The sequence below is a fragment of the Acanthochromis polyacanthus genome, chromosome 9 (genome assembly GCF_021347895.1).
Source record: "Acanthochromis polyacanthus isolate Apoly-LR-REF ecotype Palm Island chromosome 9, KAUST_Apoly_ChrSc, whole genome shotgun sequence".
In the NCBI taxonomy this organism is placed as follows: Eukaryota; Metazoa; Chordata; class Actinopteri; family Pomacentridae; genus Acanthochromis; species Acanthochromis polyacanthus.
The window spans coordinates 18,652,115-18,676,111 of NC_067121.1; the positions used below are offsets into that span (position 1 = coordinate 18,652,115).

The 23,997-nt window shown below is 38.7% G+C and overlaps 1 protein-coding gene across 1 annotated transcript; it reads left to right on the forward strand.

Moving 5' to 3' along the window:
- On the forward strand, positions 1-23,967 carry LOC110952006 (macrophage mannose receptor 1-like). Its single transcript, XM_022195311.2, has 31 exons — positions 1-211; positions 1,240-1,596; positions 1,970-2,140; positions 2,423-2,578; positions 3,251-3,361; positions 4,849-4,986; positions 5,115-5,291; positions 6,345-6,499; positions 7,496-7,609; positions 7,771-7,886; positions 8,032-8,180; positions 8,272-8,471; positions 10,428-10,546; positions 11,157-11,229; positions 11,346-11,499; positions 13,538-13,576; positions 14,705-14,868; positions 14,974-15,035; positions 15,400-15,500; positions 15,625-15,767; positions 16,423-16,528; positions 17,647-17,774; positions 17,991-18,035; positions 18,173-18,275; positions 18,572-18,804; positions 19,111-19,276; positions 20,852-21,016; positions 21,170-21,286; positions 21,515-21,670; positions 23,160-23,189; positions 23,343-23,967. Exons 1-31 carry the CDS (start codon positions 37-39, stop codon positions 23,582-23,584), a joined length of 4,365 nt encoding a protein of 1,454 aa, XP_022051003.2. The 5' UTR covers positions 1-36; the 3' UTR covers positions 23,585-23,967.
- Positions 23,968-23,997: the final 30 nt, after the last annotated feature.

A 23,997-nucleotide genomic window follows, 5' to 3' on the forward strand; every position in this document is an offset into this window, starting at 1 on the left:
AACATGACACTTTCTCAATGAAAGGAAGGGGAAAAAATGACCATGTCAGTGGTCTTAAGATTCCCTCCTTTTCATGTTCCTGCTCATAAGTCCTCTGCTTGCAGTGCATGTACCACGTCTGCTGCTCTGAGACTTATCAGAAGAATGCTGACCTCATGGATAACTCTTGCAGCCTTTGTGCTCTTCATCCCAGCAACTCAGTGCTCAAATGGTACAGTATAATTTCAAGCTTTTTTATGTTACATATTCTCTGTGAAATGCTTTATTTTTTAAATTGCAATTTGTAGAATGATATTGTGCAAGTTTCTCAGCTGCGGCTGCACAATGGATTGGTGGTTAGCATTTTCACCTTGCAGCTAGAAGATCTCCGGTTCACGTCCTGGTCTGGGACATTCCGGATGGAGTTTTCATGTTCTAACTGTGCATGTGTGGGATTTCTCTGGGCATTCTGGTTTCCTCCAACTGTCCAAAAACATGCTCAGGTCAAGTAGTATCTCTAAATTGCCTGTAGGTGTGAATGCGAGTGTAATTGTTTGGGTGTCCCCTTTCTTCGCCCAAAGTCAGCTGGGATAGACTCCAGCCTAATGAGGATTGAGTGGTGTATTGATAATGGATGGATGGATGGGAGTTTCTCGGCTGTCAATAAATCTTGCTATTGAGTGGTTCCTCTAATCCTCATTAGTTTTACTACGCATTTGCTGCACTAGAATAGATTGAATTTTGCTTCTCACTCTGACTTTACTGCAAGGTGGAATTCAAAATTACCTCAAATACTCAGCTTGCAAACTGAATTATGTGAAAGTGCCAAATTGTAAACCTAGAAGCCTTAAAAATATTTTTAAAATGCATATTTTGGGCAAGCAAGGAAGTGAAACTGAGCTGCCGTGACTGGCGCTACTAAAGGCAGTTTCCAGGACGTGAATCTCTAGTCTGTTGTAAACAGGAACTGATGTTTTGAAGAAGAGAAGAGCTTCAGGAGAAACCAACAGAGATTTCTGCTGAATGTGTCATATATATATTTCAATGTCTGAAATAATAACAATAAATGCTGTCAGTAATTTGAATCTGGGGTAGATGCTTGAAACCAAGTAAAGTGCATTTGATCTTCTACTCTGAAACACCACAAAAGGCCACGAAAGTGTCTTTGAATAAATATCGGAGATAAACTTCTGTGTGGCATAATCTAAATATTATTTAATGTAGCATCATTTAATTAGGTCTTTGCATTTCTTTCTGCAGATTTGCCATTTTCACTCACAAACAAGGCCACTGGTTTCTGTCTGTTGAGAAAATATAGCCGCTGCCTTGATTTGCGCTGGACGACTGGTAACCGGATTTTTGTTACCACAACCAAAAAGTGCCTGGGAGCTCAGGGGAAAAGTGTGGGGAGTGAAGTGAACGTCTATGATTGTGACGACAAGAGCGCCCTTCAAAAGTGGGAATGCAGGAATGAAACACTGCTCGCCCTCAAAGACCAACAGCTCTACATCGAAGTCAGAGCGGATGAATCCATTGCTCTCTCCAGAACAGTGGGGCCGAATAACCACCTCACAATCACAGGGACGTCCAGTGGTGCTTGTACAAGAACACACAGAGGTACAGTATGAAGCATCTGCTTTGTGTGTATGTATGGATACTGCAAACCTGAGGTGGAGCAACACATCAGACATTGTTTGCTGCTGATGAGCATAGTACCACTAGGCGTCTCATCTTTTTTACTGAGAAACAAACACCTGATTACAGCAGCTGCTGACCCCAAAAGTCAAATCAAGCATAACTTTTAAAAATGAAATTACGTTTCACTTAATTCTGGCTTTGTATCCCTGGAGTAATTCATTAGAAGTAATCAGACGATCAGCCAAACGTATGATTTAGATCTGCCTGAAAGAAACATTTAACACAGTGTTTTCATAAAAAGACTTGAGGGTTTTAATCGAATGCCATCAACCACTTTTGTTTCTCTCTCTAGAGCTTTATACCATTGAGGGAAATGCATTCGGTAAGCTGTGCATGTTTCCCTTCTTCTACAAAGACCGGTGGTATGGAGATTGCACAACGTTTGACTCCTCAACGAAGCGTAGCTGGTGTGCCGTTGAAACTAAATTTGAACGTGAACAGTGGGGATACTGCCCGACTTCTTGTGAGTTTGTCAACTTTAAATCTCAGTGCAGTGAGGAAGAATTTTGTGTAGACAAAATGCATTATCATGTATACACCAGCATGTATCTTTTGGTAGATTAATTTAGCCTCAAAGGATATGTTTGACTAAATTAAAAGCTGATTTTCTAAAGCAGCGAACCAACCGATTTTTAGTGCATAATGTACAATATAAGAGCAGACTGTTAGGCTGCAGTATTAGACTGAAGTGTCTGAATGACTTATATACAATTAAAGTATGTCATATCTCTGTATCAATGCACAGCCACAGAATACTGGTCCAAAAACCTGGTAACAGGAGCGTATTACCAGCTGAACACACAGTCAGCTCTGACGTGGTCTCAGGCTGAGACCAGCTGCAAACAGCAGACTGGTGCTCTGCTCAGTGTGGTTCAACCCAGCGAACAGGCCTTCGTCTCAGGTAAGATGCCTCCTGGTGGGTGTTTGCTAGTACTGAATCAGATACAAACTCATCAAACATGGGGTTTAGTTTGCATAGAAATAAGTGAGAATTGCTTATATTCCAGGGGTTAAACGAAATAATAATTTCAATGCAAGTTAAGATTAAAGGCTCCTTCAGCTATAATATAACTAACACGCAGTATTGCAAATACTTTTCATCATACAGTGTGTGATCAAACTGTATACTACACTATTGATGCACCTTTTTGTTGAAAATGGATATTTAAATGCACCCAATAAATATTTTCCCCCCATAAAAGTCAACAAAATATCTTTGAAAACATTCCAACAGGCAATATTTTCACTCTTCTTCACTCAGCAACATTTTATTCTAAATTCTTAGATGCACACATCAATACAGTGCACAACTGTTTATAATCAACTCATTTGGAAAATATTTTGGAGCCTGAAACACATTAGCAATCTCTGTTAGGACTGAGGTTCTCTACATAGAATACTACGGCCCTGTTTTGATGTGTTTTGTTGGTCCCTTCATGCTTTTTTAGCTGGGATTTCTATTTTTTTGAACTTGCTTTATTGCGCAATGCAAAAGAGGAACAAAGTCTTTACTCTGTGCTTTTCCCTTTTTTTTTTGTCCCTCTCTATCATGCAAACGCATCCAAACACTCAGCACTGTTGGGATCATCGAAAAGTAAACTGTGGCTTGGCTTAGTTTTGGACCCAGAACATGGCTGGCAGTGGTCTGATGGGAAGCCTTTCCGTTATCTGAGATGGGACACTGGTAAGTCTCCACTGGAGGAAAAAAGTGCTCTGAAGCAATATCCTCTATTATCTGAGCTATACAGATATCCACCTCTGTAACCTGTCTTGAAGGGAGGCAATTCATGTCAAATATGACCTCTTGTAGTAATGTAAATACAGTAGTCTTTGCCATAAACAGTCCTGTCTAAAGCTCTGGGACAGACAAACAAAACTGAAACACAAAGACCAATTTAAAACCTTAATATGGATCACATGACTGCATGTACACTACTGTTCAAAAGTTTGGGGTCACTTCGAAATGTCCTCATTTTTGGAAGAAAAACTTTTTTTTTTCAATGAAGATAACATTAAATGAATCAGAAATGCAGTCTAGACATTGTTAATGTGGTAAATGACTATTCTAGCTGGAAACGGCTGATTTTTGAGCCTGTCCTCAAACCCAAAACGACCACATAGGTCGTCTGTACACGCCCGTATTACGACCCAGTGTTACGTTTTGACTATGCGACCTCTGGCGGTTGAGTAAATATCGACACTCTGGAGTCGCAGGTGAAACGTCATCATGAACAAACTTTTATCTAACACTATCCCTGTCCCTATCCCTAACCCTAACCTTAACCATAACCCTAAAAACGTGTTGGGAAAGTGAGAAAAAAGCCGTTTTGCGACGGAAAAGCTGTTTTGCGAATTAAATCCCGTAATGCGTTCGTTTTCCCCGTAGGGGCGCAAACGTTCATACGACCGCATAGGTCGTATTCCGGTGCACGGTGCAAACGACCAATGCGGTCGTATGAATTGGAGCTTTAATTGAATATCTCCATAGGGGTACAGAGGAACATTTCCAGCAACCATCACTCCTGTGTACTAATGCTATATTGTGTTAGCTAATGGTGTTGAAAGGCTCATTGATGAACAAAAAACCCTTGTGCAGTTATGTTAACACATGAACAAAAGATTGATTTTTTATGGAAAACATGAAATTGCCTGGGCGACCCCAAACTTTTGAACAGTAGTGGATGTATAAGTGTTTGCTCATATTGATGAACCCACAGAGATTCATCAGCTGACTCTGCAGTTCTATTCAGTTCTCTGAGCCATATTAGGATCTTTCTGTTGGTTGTTTTACTTACTTAAGTCTTCAATTTTACCGTTTGGGTTCTTTCTCATGGTTCTATTAAGTACAATATCCAGATGCAGGCAGTTTTCATAGAAAAAGCTGTGAACACTCATTATGAACTCCCAGTTTAACACTAAACAGCAGACAAAGATAACTATGTGATAAACAAAGATGAGCATTAGGTGAATATATCTGGATATTTGATGAAACCAAAAGCAGAGCTAAAAAGATTAATTTGAGACTTTATCAAGTATGTTGCAATATTTCATGAAATGAATGAGTTCTAGAGATTTTTTTGATTTTTGCATTACTGAAACACGAAAGACATTGTGACAGAGGATCTGTACTAGTAAAGCATGAATCTCAAGTTAAATCATCTCCTTGTTTAGGAAATCCACTTCCTAATCCTGGACACAACTGTGCATTTCTCAACTCTGCTGGGCAGCACACTTGGCAAAGTTCATCCTGTGCCAAGAAACTGGGCTACATCTGCTACAAAGACGGGCCCCAGGAAAGTCCTCCTCAAAGTACAGTCAAATATTCCACTCTATTCTACTCTACCCTCTTCTGGCTTCTGTAATTCTTCTATAGAAGACACTCTTGCTGTTTGATATCAGTCAGTCAGTCTCTATATGTTTATTCTTATCATCATCAGTTGAACAAGGCTTTTGCGGAAGCCCTTGGATTCCCTACAATGGCCACTGTTTCCAGCTGTTTCGTACTCCTCTAACATGGCCTGATGCTCAGAGAAACTGCCGCAAGGAAGAAGGAGACCTCGTAAGCATCCGGAATGTGGAGGACCAAAGCTTTGTCATCTCTCAGCTTGGATATGGTATGTGACAACCATGGCTTCTTCAAATTACATTCGTACACATCAAATTTCCAACAGTAAATATGATTAATGGATATATTGTATATTTTCTAAAAGTATAGTAGGAAAACATAAAACAAAACAGGTTAGTAATGTGGTCACCAACATATTTTGCAGGAAAATAAATGATTTTCTCGTACAGTATCTGCTTATTATGAATACAATAATATTATACTTTTTATTGGTAACATAGGGTTAAGATTGGGGACAAATCAAAATATGGTTTAACTTAGAAAAAGTCCACAATGAATGTCACAACATGTTAATTTGAATTAATTCAAAACCTCAATCTCTTGTTAATCTTGAATCGGCAAATACATTTTTTCAGAGCTGATTCTGATACTCAAGGACACTGATAACCATCATTTGGCAGTGATTTTTTTTATTAAATGTGATGCATTAACATGTGACAGCATTGCAGCTGTCATTTTTAACTGCAATACTTCAATAATTGCTGAACATTTAAAACAGTGATAGGAGTGATGATGCTAGAAAGATACTGTCTATTTTGCCAGTGATAGTTTTTCATCTCCTTTTCTTCAGTTATATCTGCTAGTCTTCTGTTTTCTTATTCTCTTGATCTTCTATCAATTCCCCCCCTAGATATCAACTTTTAAAGCTTTATTTGTAATTGTTTCTTCAGTAACTGTTAGATGATAATCTTTGGCTCCTAACTTAGCCGCTAACTGTTAGCGTAGCCTTGACCCCTGTGAAAGTAGCTAATGTCCTGGTTTGTGGTAATGACTGTGCTTCTTGCTCTGTTTTGTTTGTTTCTGTACTCCAGAAAACAAACCTGGTAGTGACAGCATTAGCCTAGCACCGTCAGCAATATGAGTTCCAGTTGCACTGACAGTAACATTGGACTCCAATAATTACATTATCGTTCAAAAGTTTCCGGTCACTTAGAAATGCCTCACTTTTTAAAGAAAATCAATTTTTTCAATGAAGATAACATTAAATTCATCAGGAGTACAATCTAGACATTGTTAATGTGGTAAATGGTTATGTCTGCAGCATCCAATGATGAGCTTTGGATTGGACTGAATGACAGGAAGACAGAGGGATTGTTTGACTATAGTGACCACTCTACTGTTAGCTTTACTAGCTGGGAATATGGGAAACCATCTGTCGCCACTGAGGGAGAAGACTGTGTTCTCATGAGGGGGGAGGTAAGGAGAAACAAATGGATGTCCTTCTTTTATACAGTACATACATGCTTACTGACATATTACACATTGGGGAAATGTCATCCAGTATCCTGGTTATATCAGTCCTTAGGGAAATGCCAAACTGCATTGCTGACCAAATGACCAGCAAAGAAATTCAATCGAGAGATTCAATCTTGACCCACAAAAATGAACAAATTAACAACATTTGTTAGATTCAATAATGTTTTATTATTTTCTAAATGGCAGGCGGGAAAAAATGCATTTTAGGTGCCTGTAAATATGTCCATTTTTACTATGGTTTGTGTTGTATTGAGCACATAAAGTACCATGAAGTAGTATATATGAAAAGGTCTACAACAACAATAGTCAATAGACCAACAAAAAAAAATTCTCAGTAAAAACAGACAAAAAAAACCCCTAGTGTACAGCTATGGTAATGTTTCTGTGGGGTGGAGGGTAATTGTTATTTGCTGACAATTATACACCTAGCATGGTAATAATTAGCAGGTATAATGATCACCGTCATAGTTGAGTTTGCCTTTATGCTGACAAATGGTAAGTGGTAATACGGGCCGGACGGAACGTGATTTGGTTTTTGGAGTTTGCCAAAAAAGAGGATCAGTTTTTCCTCTAGGAGGGGAATTTCCATATAATCCATACAACAGCAGGTAGGATATCAGTAAATAACAAGCAGAAGAAATGTCAGAGGATCATCAAATCCATGCCCATTTATCTGTGAAACTTTCAGAATTACCTTATGCTGCTTCACATGTTAGATGATGAGATATTTCACTGAATAGGATCAAACACTGACCTACAGGTAAATCCATACGGTATGTATCCTCTTGGAACCGTGAACGATTTTATGGAAATCCATTCAGTGGCTGCTGAGATATTTCAACAATTTACCACAGAAATGAGTGAGGTTAAACTGTTTGAAATATGTCCATATAATCCACAAATATGCAAGTGTTTTACGGTGCTTTCGTCTTATAGAATGGGAACTGGGCAGATCGCTCGTGTGATGAGCAACATGGCTACATCTGTATGAAGCAAAGCTCCACTGAAAGAACAGGAACTGAAATCAATCTGGACCTTGGCTGCAAAGCTGTGAGTGAAGTTGTTAAATAATAATGAACAAAGATAAATTTCACTTTGAAAGACATTAAAAAATAAAGATTAAAATTCTGTTTCAAGCCATGTAGAGAAGCGAGTGTTAGGTGCTAAATGGATGCACCCCTCAGTTCTAATCAGTGCTTCATCTTCTACAGGGTTGGAAGAGACATGGCTCCTATTGTTACTTTGTAGGAAGTGAAACAAAGACTTTTGATGCAGCTAAAGACGACTGCAAGAGCTCTGACTCATATTTAGCTGATGTTGCAAATGGGTAAGAACATTGCCCATGTTCTCATAAATCAGGCAGATATTCCTGCAGTACAATGTGGATATGAAGCATACACATGCATGTGTAGTACAGGAAATGTTCTGTAATTCATCAGGACTAGAAATGTGAACTGTGTAAATATTTGCAGGGTGGATAATGCCTTCCTTGTGAGCTTGGTGGGGCTGAGACCAGAGAAATACTTCTGGCTCGGGCTCTCAAACCAGAAGAACATCGATGTGTTTGAGTGGACCAACACAGACGCGGTGAGATTTACTCACTGGAATGCTGAAATGCCAGGTACGGAAAGAAAACTGAAAATACCATCATTGGATATTCGGGTTAAGCCTCTCATCCACAATTTGATTGTTGTTTCGATTCACAACTTAAGGTTACAGACAAGGCTGTGTTGCCATGACAACTGGGATTTTGGCTGGGCTCTGGGATCTGCTGCCCTGTGACAACAAGGAGAAATACATCTGCAAACATCTGGCGGAGGGGGCAGTTATGACTGTGCCACCACCAACTCAAACTCCTCCTCAGTGTGCAGATGGTTGGAGCCGAGTGGGAACAAGAAATGTTTGCTCTAAGGTACCACCAGTTAATCTTAGCTAAGCTTTTATTAAATGTGTTCCTTAAGGCCAACAAAACTAGCAGCTCTTATGCTGGCTGCTTCCTAACCACTATTTTAAATTAAGCACTGTAGGCATATTAAATTATGCAAACTGCAGCCACATTTAAGCTCCATATTGGTACTGCTGGCAAATGGGTGAGTGTGATGTGGATACTATCAGTAACTACTACTCACCTCTGTGTTCTTAGTATGCACTACCCTTCAAAAAGTTGGAGTCACCTAGAAATGTCCTAATTTTTAAAAGAAAAGCATTTATATTTCAATGAAGATAATGTTAACTGAATCAGAAATATCATCTAGACATTCTTCATGTGGTAGATTCTAGCTGGAAATGGCTGATTTTAATGGAATATCTACATAGGGGTACAAAGGAACATTTCCAGCAACCATCACTCCTGTGTTCTAATGCTACATTGTGTTAGCTAATGGTATTGAAAGGGTCATTGATGATTAGAAAACCCTTGTGCAATTATGTTAGCCAATGAATAAAAATGTGAGTTTTCATGGAAAACATGACATTGTCTGGTCGACCCCAAACTTCTGAATGGTAGTGTATATTTTTTGTTTACTTCTTCTGTGCAGCCATGCAAACATGTATTTAAATCCTTCTTCTCCTAAGTTAGTGCTCTACTGTAGTTCTGTCACATAATTTCATTTTAAATTAAATAAAGTGTCACTTAGGAAATCAAAAACTCCTGATTTGAAAAAGAAAATATTCAAATTCTAACATTTTTAAAAATAACATCACACACACACAAAAAAAAGCACATGTAATTCATGAAATGTGATAGGGTCTGGGTGTTTTTTGCCAGTAAATCTGTAAATGTTTATATTTAATGAGTTTGTTGTCACATTACCTATGTGGTGTGTGGATATACTGTATGTTGTACACATGTGTTAGCCTATGTGTGTAATTTTTAAGATATATAGAATGAAGCCCACAGATTCCTACTGAAATGCATGTCTTTAAAGCAGGCATAATCTATATCAGGAGTGTCACACTCATTTTAGTTCAGGGACCACAGTCAGCCCAATTTGGTCTCAGGTGGTCCGGACCGGTAAAATCACAGCATACTAACCTATAAATAACCACAACTCCAAATGTTCCTTTTGTTTCAGTGCAAAAAAGTACATTCTGAAAATGTTCACATTTAATGAACTGTCTTTTATCTGATTTTCTTTTTTTAAAAATAAGTGCAATTTCAACAATATTATGCCTCAGTTTATCATTTGTGCTTGACAACAGTGTGCTTGATCACAGTGTATCTGGAACTGAGCGATACAGTATTTTACTTTATGATCAAAGCAAGTTGTCAAGATGTAGAAATGATTTTAAATGTATATTCATTTCCACATCTGTGCAGTAATCCTGACCTCCTGAACTGATGCAGTTTAGTTGTCCACCTGCCTTGTAAATGTAGAAAATGTGCACATAAAAAAATACATAAAAGCTGTCTCAGTGCCTTAGTAATTTCTACACATTGCATCCCGTGAGTCGCACTGGACCCTCTGACTGGCCAGTTTTGGCCCATGATCCATATGTTTGACACCACTGATCTATACTTTTACACCAACACAATGTATCAGATGACAGTGTTAAAACAATGGGAAAAAGGTCTTGTGCAGTGATGAATTGTATGAGAATTGTCACCCAAACGCATAACTTACCTCTGTTTTATTGAACAGTTAATAGAAAACTGCAAAACTCAAATTTAATTATTTTGCTTCGTACCTGCATGATTGGTGAATGAGCAAGTGTTTATCATGTTAAAATCTGCTGCTCTGTCATTGTGCCCCAAAGTGTTCCAAAACCCCCAGAAGATAAATAAAATCTAATTCTGTTCAAATCCCTTACTCATATGCTTTATATATCCGGTGTGATTTAATCCTAGACGTCTTGTCTTGTCGTGTAGTTTTTCACAGGGCCTCGTTCGCAAGAGAAGACCTGGTTTGAGGCCAGAGATTACTGCAGGGCCATTGGAGGGGATCTGCTCAGCATCCACAGCGCTACAGAGCTACGAGTGCACTATCGGTACGGTATAACGTGCTGTACAATTAGAGTAGAGACACTCATGACAATATCATCTGTAAAGTACATCTTATTCCAGTTTGAGTCACACATTAGCTGCATTCAGAGATTGTTCTCATTATTTCAAAATCAATTAATGCTGTTCAACTAACAATAAATATCTGATTGTAAGCACAATTTTTATAGAAAATCTTGGTAGCGTATCGTAAATGGTGAATTAAAACACCCTAAAAATGAAAAAAAAAAAGAGATGTAAAACAAAACAATGTCTTAACAGCTAGTTGTGACCTAGGTACAGATTTTTTTTCAAAACATTTTATAGATCCATATGTACCCTCCTAAGGAAAGGTAAAGGAAGAGAGTAGGGGAGAAACATGCAGTGAGGCTCTGGCCTGCCGGCAACCAAGCATGGGACTCATCCACCACAATGTATTTTGACAAGCTTAACATATTGCCTGCAGAGAGCAAAAACATGCAGATATTTTTGCTGCTTTGCTGGAGAGCAGTGACACAGAATCGTCAGATAACCACAACTTCAACAGAAGCTCTGGAATAGGTTTGGATGGTCATTTTAAAAAGTAAACGAAAATAAATATTCTTTGTTGTACTGCAGTGGTGGAAAAGGCTGGATTGGACTTCATGTTGCTGATACAAACGCTGGCTATGTCTGGAGTGATGGATCCCCGGTTAGTTAACTATATTCTACTTTTTGACAATAGATTCTGTTCCCAAAGAGTTCAGCGTTGCTTTTGATGTACTGACAATGACACCATGCAATTTTGTTGTTTCTTTTCATTCACAGCTAAATTACCAGCACTGGCAGGAAGGAGAGCCAAACAATTTTAATAATGCAGAATCTTGTGCTGAATTTGTAATACATAACTGGGATGAAGACGGCTCTTGGAATGATGTAAACTGTGATAGTTACAATGATTGGCTGTGTCAGATCCGTGCAGGTACAGTTGAGAAAAAGAGCACTGAATACCTTTGGTGTTTTCTGAAGATGCAGTTCTTAAACTATCTTCATTACGCATGCTCTTTCATGCATCAGTGGTGAAGTGAATGTTTTCCTCATGCAGCAGAATGTCTGACAAGTCTTTATCAGAACACATCTCAAATTAAACATTCCTATCATGGGTTAAGATTTGATGTTAATTTAATAATTAACACAACCAAAATGACATACTTTAAAGAATGCATACATATGGCACTGAACACAAAATATATGATTACTGTGACAGCTCCTAGGCCTCAGGACCTGTTCCTGTTTAGCTGGTTGCTAGGAGCTGGGAGAGTAGCTCATTGACCATGATGGCTGACACCTGGGTGCACTGCTCATCTATATATACTGGTGTTTTAGTTGGCAATGGGTCTCTTCCTCTATTTCCTCTTGGGTTCCCTGTGATCTGGTTTGGCTGAGCTATTTTGTTCTCTCATTCACATGGTCACACATCCATTCACCGCACACACTACTGATGAACTGACTGCACATGAAACTCAGTTTCTTTAATAAATTTAATTTAACTTTAATTTGCCATGAGTCAGCTCCATCTTTTGTCCTTCCTTTGAGCCAGGCTGTGACAAAATGGGGGCTCGTCGAGAATTGAACCCTCTCGCGAGGTCCCGGGTTCAATTCCCGGACGAGCCCCCATTTGTCACAAACCGGCTCAGTGAATGTGACAAAGGAAGGGAAACCAGTCAGGTTTTCAAATGCAAACACAACATTTTAATATATCTTAAGTAATGTAAAACAAAGGGAATGAGGTGTGACAAATGTTTACATCAGTAATGAGTGGAGTGCTAGCCTAGCCGCGCTAGACAACCCACGGCAACGAATTTAATTCTCTGCCAGGGTGGGTCTAGTTACCCTCCATAAGGCTCGAGGCTCGATTCTCCTAAAACTGGCCGGACCAATCACCATGAAGTGTAGAGTCAGAAGGCGGGCGTAACGAAGTGACGACAGAGGCGTGACGATTCTGACAGAAACAACCAGCGCACAATAAACAGTTATCTTTCGACTCGGCTTTGGTCACAGCCCTTACAGATTTGAAGCTAAAATTCAACTTGAAAGATAAACAAAGGACGGCACTGAAGTGTTTCATTGAGAAGAAAGAAGTATTTGGACTTATGACGACGGGATATGGCAAATCCTTAATATACCAGTTGGCTCCGCGGCTCCGCAGCTCCGCTGGTTGGGAAGCTAATGGGACTTAGCCACAATCCGCCGGTGCTCTCGGAACTACGTCAGCCTATTCGTTGCGTTGATTGGTTGTATACCTACCCAATTGCTGCAGAGGGATTTGATAGACAACCTTTTAGCCCGCCTCCCTCCCTGTCGAGCTTCCCTAGACCCTTGTGCCGTCAGAAACATGGGTGTAGCATGGTTAGGCTAGTGGAGTGCATAAGCGAGTGAAGATGTGTGTTGGTGTTGAGTGCAAAAGGAATCACCAACTAACCAAACCAAACCAAGCTGTGGAGCCTAGGAGAGAGAGAGAGAGAGAGAGTAAGTGAGATCAGGTGAGCTTTTGTAGCCACCTAAAGCTCCACTAGGTGCCACATATTAGCCTAATGACCCTCCCTTTCTGACAGTGCCTGCAGGAGCTGATCACCTGCACGAGCAGAAAGGGAGGGGTCGTAACAATACCGTAACAGGTTTTTCTTGCTGTAATCAATCCTACTCTTTTTACTGAATGATGAAAAATCTGCTTCTAACATGATTTCAGTGCAAGAGGTGGGGGCAAAAACTACAGCTCTCATTCTTTGCCAAAAAAAAAAATCCCACAAAAAATCATATCAAAGTTTATCTGAAACTCACATCATCTAGTGAAATCAAATCATTGTCTCATACACTTTGTCTTTTAAGACCCAAAATTACCCATTTTTGTTAGCTGAGCTGTACAGTTCCACTGTACAAGATTATACTCAAAATGCAGAACAGCTTGGCAGATTTAATAATGCGGTGAATGAAACTGACACCTATTTGTGCTCTTATAGGAGTGACTCCAAAGCCACCTCCAAACGACACAGCAGTGGGTAAGTTGACACTGAGAAACTGCAACACGTATAAACCGAGGATAACTTCAGTCACATTTCACCTTTAACGTCTATTAATGGCTCTGGGCTTTTTCAGTTTATATCACTGTATGTGGTACAGTTAAAAAGTTAGAGGACTCCGTCTCCAAGTATTCCTGTCACTCTTGGAATGCTCCCTGGAAGTCCTGTTCTTAAGCATGTACATCGGATCTCCACTGTTTGTCAAAACTATGACTCTTCAGCTTGAATTTCATTTTGGGGAAAAGGAAGAAATCTTGCAACAATCATGCTGGTGCACGCAAAAAGTTGTGTATTGTCAACACACTGCAGGCATGATGACATGTGCAACAGTTCAGGTTGTTTGAGCTAAATGTCCTCTGTCAGACAGATGACTCAGGATGTCACAGCAGAATTCCTGCTGCTGTCTGTCCTTTAGAGGACACATTTGTGGCGCACAACCCTGCAAATGTCTAATGAAACACTGAGCATACGTGCACATTCTTCAGTGTTGAAGTGCAAGAACCACTGAAAATGCTGCTGGTTCTCTGGGTCAGAGCAGTAGACCCAGCTGTCATCACTAGCTATTATTCTTGATGTGAGGGTTAAGGCACTTTCACGCAGAATTTAATGTTTGTGTAAGTTTGAGGTCACAATTGTGTACCTGCAAGTGGCTAGAGCAGGAATTTGGAACATTCTAAATGTGACAGAAACGCTGGGATCATTTTATCGTTGGACGGCCAGTTTTTGCTACATTTGCTATGAGTTTTGCTTCTTATAGATGCAGTCTTTTTGATGGAGTCAGTGGGATAACCACTGAGATCTTTTGTGGGGGTAGAGCTAACATATTTTCACACTTTTTTGCTCATTTTCTTTTTGATCTTCTAGTGTCAGAAAATATTTTTAAAATGTGAAAGTATTGAAGTGTCAAGTGTCTTGTTACATTCATCCTGCATTAAAAAAAGATATTCACATAATTAAATTTAAGAGATAGAAAAATATAAAATTTCCACATTGGAGCAGCTGGGACCAACAAATTCTAGCTGTGTTGGGTTTTTGAGATTGTCTAATGTGTCGAGACAAGTTGCTGCAACTCAAATTTAAGTGCAGTATGTTTCTGAACCTTTACAGAGTTTAACACGACTTCAGATGGCTGGCTTGAGTGGAGAGGGAATCATTATTATCTTAACAGAATGTCAAAGTCCAATGAAGAAGCTCGTACCTTCTGTCAGAGGAGGCACGGTGACTTAGCATCGGTCAACAGTAAAGAGGAAAATGTGTTTTTATGGAAACAGGTTAGTCCGACAGCACATTCAAACCTGGAACTTATTTAAAGACAGTTAACTAGCTAGACAAGTAGGCCTTTAAGCTTGTGTGTATTCCTGTGCCTTTGTTTACAGATATCCAGGAGCTATGGGTCATATTATATTGGTTTGTCAGTGGATCTTGATGGGTCATTTTGGTGAGTACTAATGAATGCCATAAATGTAATACAGGGAAGTGTTGACCCTAAGGTGGAAAGAGGGAGCTATACGGTCTATTGAAGATACTTTTTGAACATTAATTCATTTTCTCCTTGTTGGGTTGATATGTAACAACGCCTTGTCCTTTCATTTAAATGAGGGTTTTCAGGCACCAGTGTTTGCCAACTCCCTAATTCTGCTCATGGACACATTCCAACCATTTTATTTGTCAGTGTTTCAACATTTTCCTTCTGTTCATTTATCTTGCCAAGAAAGCAAAAGTTTTTTAAAAAGTGTAATATCCAGGGATAACTGTTTACATAGTTACACATTGCAATTCATCTTAACTGTTTGTGCTTCAAGGTGGATGGATGGTACTCCAGTGTCATTTCAAAGATGGGATGAAAATCAACCTAATTCTAATGTCTTTGATGAGAACTGTGTTATTATGAGTTATCACATGGGTGAGTAAGAATGAAAAGCTTTTATATTAAAGAACTATCAACCCTAGATAAGATGTCTGGATAAGATTAAATATGCTTCTCTAAAATGAAGACATTACTCTCTAAATCTTTGCTGTTCTCGCAGGCTTCTGGCGTACGTCTAACTGTGGAAGAGAGTCTCAGTCCATTTGTAAGCGAAGGAGCACATCACCGGTCAACAGCACTCTCGCCCCAACGGTTCCTCCTCAAGGTGGTTGTGGAGTCCCATGGACAAAGTTTGGCTCAAAGGTCAGAAATCACAGTCGATCTACAAACCTTGAAGATCAGTCACCTTTCAAGATCACAATACTTTGTACTTTGCAGCTACAGTAAAGTTAACTTAACCCCATCATAAACTGTAAAGTAAAATGAAATGAAAAATATAAAAAACATTTAAATCAAGTTTATCTAATGAAAATAGTTGATAAATGAGGATTAAGCAGAGCGGAGATACCCTGTGAGTGACCGATTGTTACTTTATCACTGCATTGTGTCCATAGGTTCTCAGTCCGATCCACCCCTCATTTGTGGGGTCTCTTCAAGAATATAAAGCTCCTGTATTTACAGGATTTTATGCAGTACCCTGCTGGCTAACTGGCTAAAAGCAGAGCATAAATAATGTGTTCCTTATAAAGTGCATATGGTTTAAACTGATCACAGGAATTTGCTACATTTAGCATAATGACCACTGTATGGGTGTGTGAAACAAAACATATTAGTTGCAAAAAGAAACATTTGCTTGTACCGTTTCTGTTGTAGGTGGATTCTGTTGCGAATGTGGTCAATAAGTATTGTCAGCAACAGCTTGAGAAACACATGGCCCCTCTGTGCTGCCGTCCTCATCAAAGCAGAGATCATAACTCTCATGCTAACTTATTTCATAATTAATTCTTTTTGTCTACAGTGTTACAATGTCATTAGTGACCGGAAGACCACCTGGGAAGACGCAAAGAATCAATGTGTTAGGATGCGAGGCAAGCTAGTCTCTATTCCCACAAGAAGTGTCCAAGGTTTGTTTGTTTATTTTGTTTTTCTATGTGTACTTATGAAAGTTATAATCAGGCAACGTTATTCTACAACATGTTTGATGTATTGTACATTAAACCATTCTAAATGATGCGTTGACTTATCAGGTTATCTAAAAAAAAAAAAATCTAATTGTCCTGGTTTTACTGTTTTACTCTCCATGCTTTCTTATTAACCCTCGGAACACCAAAACCAACCAGTGAGTTTGAAAGGTGGCTTATTGTTGTAAGATTCACCAAAATTGAGAGCATATATCATAATCAGAAACGGTAAAAACAACAACAGCAACAACAACAAAATGACTGAACGATGGAATTTTGAACTTTATTTCAGTCGTGACAATATTCCATTGATAAACTTCACTCGATCTAAGCGTAAAATTCTGATACATCACAGAAATCACTTTATTTTACACGTTTCATCTAAAATTTCACCAAAAATAAATTCTTACATTAATCTGATTCTGTAATAGAACATAAAAAAAAAAACTCTGTCATCATTGGCACAACAAAAAGCAATTTGTGACTCAGCTAGGAACAGCATTCACCTGACAAAAAAATCAGAAACTATTCAACATAGAACAACCATTTACCCTCAATAATAGTAACACCTGTGGCCACTTAGTAAAATATTGTACATGTTGATTGCATATATAGCATTTTTCAAATTTTGTTAGATAAATAAACAAATCGAACTTGTATTTTTCCTTGTTGTATGGTTTACGAGATTATACCTAATATACAGCACAGAAGACATTTTTTAAAATTTCTCTCCATTTCTAAAGCTGCAGAACTTTGTAGTGCAATAAAAAAGAAAATATAATGAAAAATAAAATAAAAACTCCATAGTGAGTGTAAATGTGACAGCAGTAAATGCCCAGAAGCTGTACGAGGTTCAGAGGGTTAATTTGCGGTGATGTATATTGCTCTATGTCTTCAACATCTTAATAATGTAACCATAAAATAACAATTTTCACTCTGACATATTATGCCAGGATTGTTTTAATAAAGGTGTCATACCACATGTAGAATTCTTGCCAAATTTACAAAAATAATATGAAAAATGAAATATAATGCTTAATTTTTACCTTTGAAATTTCCAGCATTTTTAACCACCAAATTGGTCGATATAACGACTACAGACCTGTGGATTGGTTTAAATGCTGTCAAACAAGATGGATTTTACTGGACTGATGGAAAATCACGGAAGTACACCAACTGGGGTTTTTCTGTAAGTATACACAACATGCATATTGCAGTGATATGTGATGTTGAAGGTTTTTGTCACCTCGCTGTTGGGTGCGGTTACAGGTATGAGAGGAAACGAAACCCATCAGTGGTGGATGGTTGGTCAGAGCTCGGTACTGAGTTCTGACTTTGAGCTTTTTCCGTTGTTGGCATGGAATGAAAACACTGAAATGCTTTTATGCTAATATCTTAATTTTAGAAACATCAGCGTCGTCCTGGGACCTTTTATCAGAGATGGAATGAGGTAAAGTTTACCAAAATTAATGTAGTATTGCTACTCTCTGACTGTTGTGGTATTTCAGGGCAAACAAAAGTAGTTTTTTCATGTCATATTGAAAAGATATTTAATCCTAACCACTCACTCTGACCATTGTATACCAGGAAGATTGTGTTGTGATGATTACCGCTTCTACGTTTGGCATCGGTAAATGGATGGTTAAGTCTTGCAATGACACCAATGGATTTATCTGTCATAAAAATCTTGGTGAGTCCATCTCTTTACTGCTTCAGAATTTTTCTAAGATTCAGTCCTAAAGTGTTGTTTAAGTGGTATATGTCTTACATTTAAACCCAAAAGAGCAACTGGTTCGCAGCACCATTGTGACCAAACAAGTGTGGACCTAGTTACAGCCCATGTAGATGAGTGTTTTTGTTCCACAGCAGTAATATGTACACAGATACGTAAATAATGGGCTTCAAAATGTATCTTCCTGTGACAATGATATAACAATGAAATGGTAATATATTCATCTCTTTTGATGTTCATCTTGCTCTTAACAGACTCAAGTATCCCGCCTCAGCCGGACGCAATAAATCCCAACATCTATGTACCCCTGGGAAATGACAGCATTAAGGTTGTGACTCAAAATCTGACCTGGGATGAAGCCAAGAAACGTTGTGAAAGTGAGCAAGCCAACCTGGCTAGCCTACGAAATGAGTGGACACAGGCCCATCTTGACCTGCTGGCTATTAATCTTCAAGCTCCTCTTTGGATTGGACTGAACAAAGACCAGGTATGAGAGTGCAACCATCCGAAATTACTGTGCTGTCGCATAACAGTGAACAAACTAATAGCCAAATGGTCACCAAAATGCTAAAATGATGACTTATAGGAATCCGTTAGAAATGTCAAATAAAATATCCTGTTCCTTTTAAAAATTTTTCCAACTACACCTGTAAACAACATGATCAAGTGTGTGCATTGGTATAATATATATCTATACTGGCATATACAGTTTTAGAAAAGCATATTGATGAATTTTAGTAGCATGCTATAAAAAACTGTTTTCTGACAGCAGTTTATCCATCCTTACTTTCAGACTGGAGGTTATTTTAGGTATGTCGACGGCTGGCACCTGAACTTTGCCACCTGGGCTGAATATGAACCAAGCAGGGACAGACCTTGTGTGTACGTAGGTGTGGATGGAAAATGGAGGACTGCTTTCTGCAACCAGACCATGAACAGTGTTTGCATGCAGTCAACAGGTATGCTTATTGTCAAGGAATGCAGTCCATCAGTCATGTTAACTAATATTGTCAAGTATTCAGTGCTTATTAACACAATGCTATGTTCCAAAACAAGAAAAGCACTCAGAGAGTACTCCTCCAAGGCTGTTCATTCCTCAATTTGTGTATTCAGAAATCACAGCATCACACATCTACCCACAAAACCAAATAAATAAATTATAAATAATAATTAAAATAATAATAATAAATAAATTATCCTGCAGCAGGCAGAGGTGTGTGTTATGCACAGATAATGAATTGCATGATTGAAATATGTTGTGGGCGGCGTGCATTGATGCAGTCAGCTGACATAGCGTCCACTTGTTTACACAGTTACATTGACGGCGTACTGCAATCCATGGATCTAGACTATAAGGCGCATCACTGCCAACATTTAATATGGTGGTCCCTGTATCATTTCTGATTTTCCCTGAAAATTTCATCCAAATCCGTTTGTCCGTTTGTGACTAATGTTGCGCACAAACAAACAGAGGCACAGTTCACAAAAGGACAAATGTATGTTGACTGTCACATAACTCTGCCGCATTCCTTAGCGGAGTAATAATACACACTTCCAGGAAATTAAAATTGTTTATATTAATCCAATGTATATGCTCATAAACTGGATTGACTGGCAAGCAGAGAGTATTCTGGGAGTTCAGTAAGCAACGGGCACCATGACAGAGAATTTCAGCGTACTTAATGTCATATGGAAAGCGTTATGTTTTAGATATTGTGTCAAAATCCAACTTATACTCTCTCATTCTGGCACATACTGTAATTGACAACAGATTCAGAACCAGGAAAGCACTCAGAGAGAGCAGTACTCCGCCAAGGTTGTTCATTCTCCCATATGGCATTGTCAGAAATGCAGCTTCTTCTTTTTTTTGCAGAAATGCAGCATATGAGGTGTAGGCAATAATTCAAAAATCTAAATTCTAAATCTGTCGTACATGTCTAATCACTACGTGGGGAAGACATAGCTTCAAAATCAATCCAGACTGGCTAATTTTAGATTTTTGCACATCATAATGTCTTTATGTCAGATGAGGGGTAATGAGCAGCCACAGCTCAGACTCAGCTCACAGGTTGTCCACTGTGAGCTGAATAGGTCTTACAACTTTGAAGTTTGCTGTTTAGGTTTTGGCCGCAATTTTTTCGAAAAACAAACCCAAGGAATCCAAATCAAGATTGGGTCTTTATTTGTTAGTGATTCTCAAACATCAGTGTCAGTACTGGCTTCAAAAACCGAGTATGGATCCGATTGTATTGAAGATAGACGGTTTTCACTGGAGTACACCTCTACATTACTATTTTAGTGTACTGCAAACACTCCTTTAGTGCAAGAGATGTTCTTTTACTGTATACCCATGTTGAAGGGAGATTTCAACTGTCTTTCATTACAGAAATGATCCTTATATTCTCAACAAGTCAACTCACTACAACACTTTAGACCTCATCCAGGATTCTCAGAATACAAAGAATGCAAGTTGACTGCACTGAATGCAGAAAGTGTTGCCATTAGGTGACTATTATAGTATCTGTCCTTCACAGATGTGGCACCAACAGAGTCCACCGTGTTCCCAGGACGCTGCCCTGAAGATACAAATGTAGAGTACCAACAGAGTTACACCTGGCTGCCATTTAAGGGTCACTGCTATTTGTTTATCACTGATGAAATTGAATGGGCAGATGCAGCAAGCAGCTGTGTCAGGCATGGTAAGAAACACACTGGAAAATGACCTCAGTATTAGATCAAGTGTAAAGTGAATGCATGATGTGTAGTTTAGGTCAGTAATGTGAACAAATAGCAGCAGTTGGGCCTTATGTATTTGTTACTTTTTTACAACCAAACTGTTCTTTGTTGTGAAGGTGGAACACTGGCGAGCATTGAAGAGCCCTCTGAGCAACAGTTCATCAAAAGCAATGTGGAAATATTTCAGGATAGCCAAATGTCTTTCTGGATAGGACTGTTCAAAACCTATACAGGTATGACTTCAGCCTTTGCTCCTTTTTAATAAAAACAATTTCAACAAATGATGGAAACACGTCATCTGTGTAATATAATTTCCTGCAAACAAAAGTGAACCAAAACCAAAAATTTCTTCTGGTGCAAATAAAGTGCAACTCAGATTCACAGCTTTAAAATGCTGTTCACGACAAGTGTAAATTTCTAGAGTCAAAGTGAAAATAGTGACACTGAGGTTTTGCCCCCAGGGACGTGGATGTGGCTGGATAAAACAGTCATGGACTACACCAACTGGGGTCCAGAAGAGCCTGAATCTGACTATGGAGCGATCAGAACCTCAGATGGGAGCTGGAGCACCGGTCGCAGATGGCACGACAGGGGATACGTCTGTAAAACACCCAAAAGTAAGATAATACCCACATACACTACTGTTCAATAGTTTGGAGTCACCCAGACAATGTCATGTTTTCCATGAAAACTCACACTTTTTTCAAGTGCTAACATAATTGCACAAGGGTTTTCTAATCATCAATTTGCCTTTCAACATTAGCTAACACAATGTAGCATTAGAACAGAGGAGTGATGTTTGCTGGAAATGTTCCTCTGTACCCCTATGGAGATATTCCATTAAAAATCATCCATTTCCTGCTAGAACAGTCATTTTCCACATTAACAATGTCTAGACTGTATTTCTGATCAATTTAATGTTATCTTCATTAAGAAATTTCTATAGCACGGGTCAAACTCTGTAGTCCGAAAAGCTAGTAAAATTCACACCTACTGATAATTTAAAATCACCAATTAACCTCAGTATGTTTTTGGACTGTGGGAGGAAGTTCCCAGAAAAAACCCACATATGCACAGGGAAAACATGAAGACTTCATGTAGAAAGATGCCAGGTCCAGGCTGGGACGTGAACTGGAGATCTAGCTACAAGGTAACAGTGCTAATCACTGAACCACTGTGCAACCCCAAAATAGGAACAAACAAAATACATTTTGAAGAATGTGTCTTTTTGAAACTCATCATTGGATCATTTACTGTGTCTTATATTGCAGGACAGATAATATCAGAGTTCAATAGGTCGCATGTTCTAACAGTATACTGTAGTACAGAGGTGTCAAACTCATTTTAGGTCAAGGGCCACATGCAGCCCAATTTGATCTCTAGTGGGTCAGACCAGTAAAATCATAACAACTTATAAATAACACTTCCAAATATTTCCCTTTGTTTTAGTGCTAGAAAGTACATACACATTCAACGAACTGTCTTTTACCTGAATTTTTAAAAGAAAAATAAGTGCACTTTCAGCAAGTTTATCATTGCCTCAGATTATCATTTTTGCATTACAACTTACAGATCAGTGTATCTGCAAAGCCACAAAACATTTAGTCACAGGTATCTGAAACTGAACAATAAAGTATTTTACTTTTTGATCGAAACAACTTGTCAAGATGTAGAAATTTATATTCATTTCCACATCTGTCTAGTAGTCCTGACCTCCTGAACTGATGCACTATTAAGAAAAAGTTTAAATCGTCCCCCTGTCTTGTAAATGTCCAAAATGTATACATAAAATACATGAGACATCTCAGTGCATGAACAATAAAGTTCCACCAAACCAAACTCTTGTAGTGAAGCTGTCGACAGTAGATTGCACAAAGTCTTTAAATATTTTCACAGTAAGGATTCATTTTCACCTGTGTAATTTTTACACTTTGCAAAGTCATCCCATGGACCACACTGGACTCTCTGGCGGGCCGGTTTTGGCCTGCGGGCCTTATGTTTAACACCCCTGCTGTAGTAGAAGTGGAGCTGATCAAATTACACACTGACATTCCCTAAAAAAAAAAAAGATCGATTATCTAACCACTTCCCATTCTTTCCCACCAGTACCGAGCACAGATCCAGAATCAAAATTTGGTAAGTTACACATTTCTGTCTTCTTGAATGATTTATTGATGACACGCTGCCTATAATGTGACATTCACAGTCAAAAACCATTGAGTAGAATAAAATCTAACTTAATCAGTGATATTTTCAGTTAAATGTTGCTTTGACTGTCTTGTTGTGCAGAACCTCACAAAGGTCAGGATCAGCGCAGTCGTGTCCACACAAGCCTGATAGTTGTGCTGATCATTACTATCACTTCTTCTCTGATGGTCGTTGCATTCTTCCTCTACAAGAAGTCTCCTCGTCCCTTGCCCACCTTTGAGAATCCACTCTACTTCAACAGCGAACCATCTCCGCCTGATGTAGTTGACACCAATAAAATGATAGAGAATGCAGAAAACCCTGAGCCTATTTTAACCCTGTGATTTTTAAAGTTACAGAACTTAGTGGGACCTAAACTTTATGGTGTCCCAGACTGATGCATTAGACTTTGATGCTTCATTGCTTTTTTTTTTTTTTTAACTACAAACAGTATATATATATTCAGGTATTTAACAGTATGTCAAGTGTGAGTTTCAGTGGAGTTGGCAATGTCTAACCTCGTGGAACAGAACAATTTAGGCTCTAGGATGTCTCACTGGGAATGATTAGTATTTGATTTCTCTTTTACCTGTGACTGAATGTATATAATTGTTACATGTGGTGCTCATAGCCACTAGATGCTGTTCATTGCTTGTACTCTTGACATATGTAAAAAAAAAATCTCACTGCCTGTCACTGTTAAATAAACATTTAATTTGCCATTAAATGTTGCTTATTTATTGAGCTTTTCTTTTAA

Coding starts and splice junctions, on each gene's coding strand:
- LOC110952006 (XM_022195311.2), top strand. CDS start 37: ATGACCATGTCAGTGGTCTTAAGATTCCCTCCTTTTCATGTTCCTGCT. Junction 17,775..17,990: donor ACACCAACTGGGGTTTTTCT/GTAAGTATACAC, acceptor TCTTAATTTTAG/AAACATCAGCGTCGTCCTGG. Junction 18,805..19,110: donor TTGGACTGAACAAAGACCAG/GTATGAGAGTGC, acceptor CCTTACTTTCAG/ACTGGAGGTTATTTTAGGTA.